General features: G+C 44.6%; 1 protein-coding gene across 1 annotated transcript; it reads left to right on the top strand.

Annotated features, from left to right (window-relative positions):
• The first annotated feature begins 8,873 nt into the window (after nucleotides 1–8,873).
• On the top strand, nucleotides 8,874–10,471 carry LOC100344139 (glucosamine 6-phosphate N-acetyltransferase). The gene has a single exon (XM_051844692.2). It carries the CDS (start codon nucleotides 9,053–9,055, stop codon nucleotides 9,605–9,607), a length of 555 nt encoding a protein of 184 aa, XP_051700652.1. The 5' UTR covers nucleotides 8,874–9,052; the 3' UTR covers nucleotides 9,608–10,471.
• The last annotated feature ends 223 nt before the right edge of the window (nucleotides 10,472–10,694 follow it).

Genomic DNA, 10,694 nt, shown 5'->3' with positions numbered 1-10,694 from the left:
AGAAGCTATTGAAAGCCTAGGCATAGACTCGGATACGGACTGTGGGAAAGAAGTTAGGATTTAAAGTGAAAGCAAGAAGAAACTTAGACTCAGATACGGACTGCAGGTTGAAAGTGAAAGTGAAACCTATAAGAAACTTAGACTTGGATAGGGACTGTGGGGAGAGGCCAGGAGAAATGAGGGAGGAATATTGTTGGAAGAAAACTTAGGGAAACATACCGGGTAGAGAAAAATATGTTAGGGAGGATGTAGCCGCGGGGGAAGGCTGAGGCGGAGACGAAAGCTACATTGGGATTCGTCGAGTTAGCCCGGGAATAAGGGGCGAAAAGTTAAAACCAGAAGCGGAAACGTAAGCCGGGTTGAATTTGCCAGGTTAGCCCGGGGAACTTGGATTGAATGCTAGTGGCGGAAACGTGAGCTGGGGCTGTGTGACTCGCGGAGGCTGCCACGCGCAGAGAGAGCGTGCGGGGCACAAGTAGATGGGGAACGCTGGGCTGGTGCGAGGCCGTGGTGTGGGTGCGAAGCCGGGAAGCCGCACAGATGAGAGAAGCTGGCTGAAGCGGCTCAGAGCTGGGAAGCCGCCGAGAAGCTGCCGAGAAGCAGCCTCGGGGCGGGCGCTGGGAAGCCGCAGGGATAAGAGAAACAGAAGTTTTAGAAGTAACATGAGAGAAATAGGAATGCTGGTAGATAGAAGTAAAATGGGAGAAATAGGAATGCCCGGAGATAGAGAAATAGAGAAAGGCCCCCCCACAACACAGCAATGAGAGAGCTTGGATTCGGTCTGCCTGATTAGTAAGGCGGTAAGCACCAGCAGGCAGCTCGACCAGAGTATGAGCTGCAGGTCATCGAAGATAGGCACGAATCAACACCAATAAGTCTCCCCACAATACGGCAATGAGAAGGCTTGGATTCGGTTTGCCTGATAGGACTTGTAAGCACCTGCAGGCAGTTCTAGCAGAGTAGAGCATGCGCTGCAGGGCACCGAACACAGGCACGCATCAGCGCCTAAAAACCTCCTCACAACATGGCGAAGAGAGGACCTGGATTCGGTTTGCCTGATTGATAGGACTTGTAAGCACCTGTGGGCAACTCTAGCAAGTAGAGCAGAGTGTGTGCCGCGGGACACCGAAGACAGGCGCGTATCAACGCCAAAAAATAAAAAGAAAGGGGGATCTGTGGGGAGCAACCCGGACTGGACTGTTACTGGAATTAAGACTTATTCTATGCATCTGCTCTCCCACAATATGGCGCTGGGAGAGAAGAAAACAGCTTCTACACAGCTGCCTCTTGCCAACTTGACTGATAAGCTGCAGGAGCTGATCCTGCTCCTGATTGGAGGAGAGCAGCGTACTCGGCGTGTGGGCAGCCGAGTTAGGATTGGCGGAGGAGGACTATAAAGGAGGAGAGAGACGGCATGCACCAGGAACATCTAAGGGGAACACCTGTGCAGCCCCCGAGAGAGCCGGCTGGCGGTGTGCCGCTCCCCCGCAGAAGTGGGGAATGTGGCAGGGGGAACCCCCCTTCCACGGAGGTGGAAGGGACGGTAGCCAACCCAGGAAGAGCCAGCAGCAAACCCGGGGAGGGCCGAGCAGACGAAAGAACAGCGCAGGGTCCTGTGTTGTTCCTCCACAAAGAGGGGGAGCGACATAATGGTGCCGTGACTCAGATAGGAAGCCTAGGCAGGGTCCTGTGTCGTTCCTCCGCGAAGAGGGGGAGTGACATAATGGTGCCGTGACTCGGATATGAAGCCTAGGCAGGGTTTAGTGTCGTTCCTCCATGAAGAGGGGGAGCGACACCATCTCCAATCTTTGGTGGCCTAAGCTGGAAATCTATAGTCACAGGCATGTTCTGATAGTGGTTTTTCTGTGAGGTAGACAATACTCACAAGGAAAGCTATGTCCTCACCTTAACATCAAACATGATGACCACCTTATCCTTAAAATCTGAAGTCATTAATAAAACTTTCTCTCCCTTCATTCAGTTTGAAAAGGGAGGTTTTGCCTGTTTACTGTGCCCATGGCAAAGAAAATCTAGCTGTGAAATCATAATTTCTTCCATATATAGCCAGGCCGTTATTACAGAAGATTGTTAGCCATCATGTTATAAGGTCTAAAGATCAAACTGTACATCCAATGGAGAGTTCTTCAGAATAGAATCAGTTTCCCTTCTTGAAGAGAATAGAGAAATGAGGGAACAAGTCAGGTTTCCCAGATTCTTGACAATCTTACTATAATATATGTAAATGTGGATCTCTGAACTTTGTCCTACTTGAATTTTGTAGAGGCTTGTTGGATTACAGATTAATGATTTTAAAATTACATTTGGGAAGTTTTCAGTCATTTCTGCAAGTTCTCTTTCTGTTATTGTTTCTCTCGTTCAAGGATTCTTATTATGAGCATGTTGACATACTTGGTGCATCCCACAGGTCTTTGGAGCTCTGTTCCTTTTTTCCTATTTTTTTTCTGCTCACTGTAATCTTCAAACTGAATAATATTAAATGTCAGCTCAAATCTGCTGTTCAATTCCTCTAGTGAAATTTTTTTTAAGATTTTATTTTTTTACTTGAAAGTCAGAGTTACAGAGAGGCAGACGCGCAAAAAGAGAGATCTTCCATCTGATGCTTCACTCCCCAACTTGTCGCAATGGCCAGAGCTGTGCTGATCCAAAGCCAGGAGCCAGGAGCTTCTTCCAGGTCTCCTATATAGGTGCAGGGCCCAAGGATTTGGGCCATCTTTCACTGCTCTCCCAGGCCACAGCAGAGAACTGGATTGGAAATGGAGCAGCCAGAATTTGAACTGGCACCCAAATGGGATACCAGCACTGTAGGTGACAGCTTTACACACTGTGCCACAGCGCTGACCCCAGATTTTTTATTTCAATAGTTTAATTTTCAACTCAAGAATTTTTATTGGCATGTTTTATAATTTTTAACCTTTTTGACAATCTTTATTTGATAAATTGTCCTCATATTTTCCTTTAGTTGTGTAGATACAGTTCCTGGAAAATATTTAAATAGGTATTAAAGTCTTCATCTAGTAAGTCTAACTTTTAGGCTTCCTTGGACAATGTTTCCAATGACTATTTTTAAAAATTTATATACATTTTTATTTGAAAGGAAGAGAGAGATATAGAGATGCAAACACAGACATCTTCTGTTTGGTTTTTCGCTCCCTAAATGCTTTCAACAGCTTGGGTTGGGCTAGGACAAAGCCAGGACCCAGGAATTCATTCCTGGTCTCCCACATGGATGGCAGGGATCCAATCACTTGAGCCATCATTTTCTGGCTCTCTGGGTTCCCATCAACAGGAAGCTGGACCAGGAAGCAGAGCTGGGACTCAGGCTCTGGCTCTCCAGGACACGATGCGGATGTCTCAAATGCATCATAACCAGTGCACAAACACGTGCCTCTCCCATGACTATTTTTATTTCCCCCCATTTGGGGGCCATATTTTCTTGTTTCCTTATGTGATATTTTTTGTTGTTGTTGAAAATTGGACATCTTGAGTCAAATGTTGTGGCACTGCATGTTAACCCACCACTTTGGAAACCCACAATCTGTTTCAGAGTGCTTGGGAGGAAGTCCAATCCAGTTTCCTGGTGTTGTGTCCGAATTTCCCAATCAATGCACAAGGCACAGTCGCGGATGCAAAAGCAGAGGTTTATTTGTTACCAGCCGGCTGGGACCCCTTACCTGCACACAGCCCTTTAGCAGTGCACAGGCAAAAGGCCCCCTCATTTGCATAAGAGAGATTTTTATAGCCTCACACTTACAAGGGTGCAGGTCATCTCCTATGTAGGTTACCTTCTCACTCTCTATATGGCAAGGTATTGGGACCTAACAGGTTCATTGGTTCATTTAAACGTAAAGGCTATATACGTCATGTGGCGGGAAGGCCACACAAAGGAGATGGCACTGGCACGGGGAGGAACTGGCGGGGAGCATCGGGTCATAAATTCCAGGGGAGCATAGCAGGCAAGCAAGCAGCGAGAGTACAGAAGCGGAACCGGCATTTAGCAAGCTAGGGACTCCAACTCCTACACTGGCAGTATACCTGGGAGGTGACAGATGGTGGCCCAAATGCTTGAGTCCCTGCACTTGAGTGTGAGACCTGGATTGTGTTCTGGGCTCCTAGCTTCAGCCTGGCCCAGCTCTGGCTGTTGTGAACTAGAGAATGGAATTTATCTTTCTCTCTCTCTCTCTCATTCTCTTTTTCCTTTCAAAAAAAAAAAAAAAGAAAGAAAGAAAAGAAAAGAAAACTGGAAATCTCAAATAATATCATGTAGAAATTCTGGAAATCTGATTTTACCCTCTTCCCCACTATTGGTTTTTTTGGTATTTTTGTTTTTGTTTGTTTAGTGACTACTCTGAACTAATTCTGTAATGTCTATATATATTGTCATGCATAGTTCCTGAATTCTTCTCGGATAGCTTAGCAGTCAGCTACTAATTGGACATAGATTTCCTTGAATGCCTGAAACCAGAAGGCTTCTAATCTTTGTGAGACTTTGTGTACGTGTTGGAACATACCTTCAATGCTCAGGCATATGGTCTACAACTCTGCTTCTGCCTCCCCTTCTTGCTTGTGTAGACTCTCAGGGTCAGCCATATGTGAGAGCTTATGGCTTTATTAGATCTTTCCTGGGCGTGTGCACAAGCCTAGCCACATGAATTCTAGATTGCCAGAATGATGTTGGAGCTTTTCAAAGTCCCTCAGGAATATTATCCTCCAGACTTTCAAGTTTTTTTTTTTTTTTTTTTTTTTTTTTTTCTGTTTAGCTTGTTGCTCACCCAAACTGCTACTGTTGCTTCAGGCCACTGCGATGTTAGACAACTGCTGCTGATTGTTTTCAACAAATACCCTAAGGGGAAAGGATTTTATCTATGGTGACCTCGGATTTGATCTATGGTGACCTCCTGCAAGTGGGATTTTCCAGGGAATTGCCTGGTCAAACAATGACAGTTCTCTGGGACCTTAGAAGGACCGCCAATCCTGATGTGTGCCCACTAGTAGTTCTTGATTTGCATGTTGATGGGGAGCTGTTGATTTTCAAGATTATCACAGAGCTTTGGAGAGAGAGATAGGAATAAGGCAAGTTAAAATGCCATAAGATTTTTTTTTATTATTACTGAAATTCACCATTTTCTTGAATTAATGCTCCCTGACTCTTTGATAAATTTATACACTTCTGGAAAAGTTGGTATCAATATTAAAATACCAGTATTTTTGTTTCTTTTAAGGAGGAAAGGATTTTCAATAGCTCTTTTTAAAAATTTTATTTATTTATTTGACAGGTAGAGTTAGAGACACAGAGAGAGAAAGGTCTTCCTTCCATTGGTTTACTCCCCCAATGGTCACTACGGCTGGTGCGCGCCGATCCGAAGCCAGGAGCCAGGTGCTTCCTCCTGGTCTCCCATGCTGGTGCAGGGGCCCAAGCACTTGGGCCATCTTCCACTGCACTCCCGGGCCACAGCAGAGAGCTGGCCTGGAAGAGGAGCAACCGGGATTAAAACCCGGCACCCATATGGGATGCCGGCGCTGCAGGTGGAGGATTGACCAAGTGAGCCACGGTGCCGGCCCTTCAGTAGCTCTTACTCCACTATTCTTGCCAATGTCATCTTCCAATACAATTTTTAGCATGACTACACTGCAAGTTACTTAACCTTTATGTGCCTCATTTTATTTACCTGTTTATTGGGAATAATAATAGTGCTCACCTCAAGGGTTATGTGTGAATAAAACAAGTTTATTCAGGTAAAGAGCTGAGCAGAGTGCCTGCTTCTTTGCAAAAACTCAGTAAATGTTAAACATTATCTGTCATTTGTTTTCTTGGCTCTTTGACTTTCAGTTTGGTATCCAACAATATCTTACTATTTGGGAAATGGAATGGGAGCCAAAGAATCTTTAGTCTATAGATAATCACTGATGTAACTTGAGATGTGACTGACTTGAAGACTGAGAACAGCTGGTTTCGAGTCCACATATTTCCCCATAGCATTTCTTCTTATCTCTGAGTGTAATTGCTTTTTTCCCATTGAGCTCATTCTGCAGAGGATTCCTCTGTTTATATAGGAAATAGACCATTTCTGCATTCACTCTGATAATAAACCCAAGACCACAGAGTCTCCTGAGATAAAACACACAACTTGCAAGAGCACTGCTCAATATTTGAAAGTCACACAATTATACATGGTGCACATGCAAGCCCTAAAGGATTGCTGAAGTTGACAGAAATGTAGCACATGTCCAGGAACAAGCTCATCCTAAGGCAGCAAAATTGTCTTGTTGATGTTTCAATTCCAGAAGGACAACTGAACTCTACTCAGGGCAATTTTACACACCATAGATGAGGCTGAACTAGCTGTTTACTGGGTTACATGATCTCACCTGCCCACCCCCTTGTTACTGAAAGTAACAAATAGTTTGCAAATAGTTTGGAGTTGGATGGACCTCAGTTCAATTCTTAACTCTGACACTTAGTTTTGTGTGGTTTATAACAACTCCTTGAGTCACAGTTGTTTTTTTTTTTTGTTTTTTTTTTTTTTTTTTGACAGTCAGAGTGGACAGTGAGAGAGAGAGACAGAGAGAAAGGTCTTCCTTTTCCATTGGTTTACTTCCCAGTGGCTGCTGTGGCCGGCACACCACACTGATCCGAAGGCAGGAGCCAGGTGCTTCTCCTGGTCTCCCATGTGGGTGCAGGGCCCAACCACTTGGTCCATGCTCCACTGCACTCCCGGGCCACAGCAGAGACCTGGAAAGGAAGAGGAGTGACTGGGACAGAATCCGGCACCCTGACCGGGACTAGAACCTGGGGTGCCGGCGCCGCAGGCGGAGGATTAGCCTATTGAGCCGTGGCACCGGCCTGAGTCACAATTTCTGCAAATGTATAAAGAGGTAAGTGTATACCTTGAGGGTATTTGAAAGATCAGAGGAGCTAATGCATACTAAATATTTAGCAGATTGCCTAGCCACATAGTAAATATTCAACAAATATCTTGAGTTATTTTATAACTTTTCCAATATTAACTGAGTTTCTTCTCGATGCTAAATGCTGTGTTATACACTGAGTATATGTAGCAAACAAAATGCATCCCTGCTTCTCTAGCAGAGTTTAAGGAAAGGCTAATGAGAAAGAATGATGTTGAAGTTATAAAACAAATTAGTATTAATTACAAAATGGGATTAGGGTGAACTTCATGTGGTTGAAGAATAACAGGGAGGACCAATTTAGATCAGACAGAAGAGTATCTTCTCCGAGGAGGAGGTTTTTAGGCCTAAACGATAGGAAGGAGCCATCTAGCAGTGGAAGGAAGAAGTGGAGGGAAAGATCATCAAATGGGAAAAGCTGGTTGTGTGCAAGATCAGTAAGATGCCCATGCTGCATGCTAGAGGGAGTTGGTGGCAGAAAGCAGAGGTTGGCCGGGGGACTGATTATGGGAAACTTTGTTGTACACTAAAGGGAAGGAAGAAGAGGATAGCTAGGATTTACTGAGCACTTGGCAAGTGCCAGGCACAGAACTGAGAATTTTACATTCATGGACTCACATCCAGCCCTAGACAAGGGGCTTCTTAGTGTAGGCAATGTTAGGAAACTGGCGCAGTTTTAGCCAGGTGGCCACATGGCCCAGCTACCTGAGCCAGGCTCCACCCCCATCCTAATGGGATTCGCTGCTCCTGCTTCCCTGCCTGCCCTCAGGCAAAGTTTTAAAAGGGCCTATTCCTGGCCGGCGCCGCGGCTCACTAGGCTAATCCTCCGCCTAGCGGCGCCGGCACACCAGGTTCTAGTCCCGGTTGGGGCGCCGGATTCTGTCCCGGTTGCCCCTCTTCCAGGCCAGCTCTCTGCTGTGGCCCCAGGAGTGCAGTGGAGGATGGCCCAGGTGCTTGGGCCCTGCACCCCATGGGAGACCAGGAGAAGCACCTGGCTCCTGGCTCCTGCCATCGGATCAGCGCGGTGCGCCGGCCGCAGCGCGCCGGCCGCGGCAGCCATTGGAGGGTGAACCAACGGCAAAGGAAGACCTTTCTCTCTGTCTCTCTCTCTCTCACTGTCCACTCTGCCTGTCAAAAAAAAAAAAAATAAATAAAATAAAATAAATAAAAGGGCCTGTTCCTGAACACGGCTCTCTTGGCTCTTTTCTCTTGGCTCCTCTCTGCTCTCTTCTCTCTCTTCACTCCTTGTTAGCTCCTCTCCTCTCTGTTTCTCTCTTATATTCTCTTTCTCTCTCTTTCCCTTCACCACCCCTTCACTCCGGTCTGTTGGGTGTTCCCCAATAAACCCTTTCCCTTACTCCGGTGTTCAGTGTGTTTTGCGACGGCTAACATTAATATATAACAGGCAATGCAAAGGGGTTGTTTGAATTCTGAATGCATTGAGACACCATGGAGGATTTTAAGCAGGGAGAGACATGACTGTGCTCACAGCTCCAAAAGGCCCTCCTACTGTGGGACAGGACTGGAGTTGTGCCAGAGTAGAAATAAGGCATCACACTCTCAACCACCCTTTGCTCTTACCCCCACAACTTATCAAGTACCTCCTGGTAAATGGATGAACTTAGTACAGTACGTTCAACACTAGTGCAGCAAGAGAGACAAGCAGAAGCAACAATGTGAAAAGAATGATTTTCTACCATGCATGTGGCCCTGTGAGTGGAAGTTTAAATCAGGATAAGAGTTCAAGTTTTAAGAGGAAAGAATAGCAAAATTGTGCTGAGTCCTTGGCCTTACCAAAAGGGGACATTACAGAATAGTAATCAAATTCACACAGAGAGGGTCAGTTGCAATTATTTTGCAGGTCAGTAGAGAACTGTTTTTCAGTTTATTTTTAACTGGCAAATGATAAATTGCACATATTTATCTGGTTTAAGAAATGAGCCAGGTTGGCGCTGCCACGTTTAGGCCGCGGGTGCCGGCCGTGGCGCTGGCTGTGGAGGGCGAGGAGGTGGGGCTGGCTCTGAAGCCGGATCCGGATCCGGTACGGTGTACTCCGGCGGGTGAGACTCCGCTGCGCCTGGAGAGGATCGCAGACTCCGGGGCCTCCACGGATCTAACTGGAAAGATGAAACCTGATGAAACACCAATGTTTGACCCTAGTCTTCTCAAAGAAGTGGACTGGAGTCAGAATACAGCTACATTTTCTCCAGCCATTTCTCCAACACATCCTGGAGAAGGTTTGGTTTTGAGGCCTCTTTGTACTGCTGACTTAAACAGAGGCTTTTTTAAGGTCCTGGGTCAGCTGACAGAGACTGGAGCCATCAACCCTGAACAATTTATGAAATCTTTTGAACATATGAAGAAATCTGGGGATTATTACGTTACAGTTGTAGAAGATGTGACTCTAGGACAGATTGTTGCTACAGCAACTCTGATAATAGAACATAAATTCATCCATTCCTGTGCTAAGAGAGGAAGAGTAGAAGATGTTGTCGTTAGTGATGAATGCAGAGGAAAGCAGCTCGGCAAATTGTTATTATCAACCCTTACTTTGCTAAGCAAAAAACTAAACTGCTATAAGATTACCCTTGAATGTCTACCACAAAATGTTGGTTTCTATAAAAAGTTTGGATATACAGTATCTGAAGAAAACTACATGTGTCGGAGATTTCTGAAGTAAAAAAGTCTCTTAAGAAAAGAATACTACTACAAGGCTGTACTCTTCAGAGAGAAAATATTGTTGCTGCAACCCAGTGACCTCCATAAATACTGGACTGAAAAAAAATCCCAATAGAAGTATAATGACATTTAGAAGATTACTTTGGGCTGGTGGGGCATACTGAGTTTAGCTTACAAATGAATATTATAAAGGGGATGATTTTTAACCAAAGGAATATATTTTTAACTTGAATCTTTTCTTGCATTGTATTTTTCTAAAGTTTGGCTTTGTTTCTCTTGGTAGTCAATAAGGTAGTAAGGTGTTAAATGTCTGCTATCTATACTGCTCTTTTTTTAAAAAGCATACACCAGGGCTGGCCGGCCTTGTTGACTGGGTTAAGCCACTGCTCATGATGCCAGCATCCCATTTGGAGCACTAATCTGAATGTCCTGGATGCTCTACTTCCAATCCAGTTTCCCGCTGATGTGCCTAGAAAGATGTCTTAAGTACCTGGGCCCCTGCCACACATGTGGGAGAGCAGGATGGAGAGCCTGACTCCTGACTTTGGCCTGGCCCAGCTCCTGCTGTTGAGGCCATTTGGGGAGTGAGGCAGTGAATAGAAGAAATCTCTCCCTCTCTCTGCCTGTCAAATCTTTAAAAAGTTCAGACTGCAATTAAAAACAAATTTATATGTATATAAAGCATTTACTGAATAAGGATGTTTCTTATTAGTCATAATTTTTTTTGTTTCAAAGAAACATCTTAGTTATATCATTTCCCACATATTAATTACCTGAAGTTGGATAAATTAATTATAACTATAGTATATCTAACATTTGTTGATCCTAATACAAACAACCTGGTCAGCCTTTTAAAATAGAAAAATTTAAATGTAAAGATTCTGTATAGACAAAGTACCATCTCTTCTCTGTGAAATATAATTATTAAAGATAATTCATAATATAGTGGGATATCTAAGGTACAGTGACTTAGCAAAGCTTGGAGTATTTCTAACCTGATTATCTTGTCATGAGTAATCTGAAGCCTCTCTTCCAAGTACTACTTTTATGAAAAATATTACAAAATTGAGTGGAATACTTAAATGTAT

This window comes from Oryctolagus cuniculus, chromosome 6, assembly GCF_964237555.1.
Source record: "Oryctolagus cuniculus chromosome 6, mOryCun1.1, whole genome shotgun sequence".
Classification (NCBI taxonomy): domain Eukaryota; kingdom Metazoa; phylum Chordata; class Mammalia; order Lagomorpha; family Leporidae; genus Oryctolagus; species Oryctolagus cuniculus.
Note: the sequence above shows the minus strand (reverse complement) of the source record. Positions and strands in the feature narration are given on the sequence as shown.

What these genes read in the sequence shown, in the direction of transcription:
- LOC100344139 (XM_051844692.2), top strand. Translation starts at nt 9,053, where the DNA reads ATGAAACCTGATGAAACACCAATGTTTGACCCTAGTCTTCTCAAAGAA.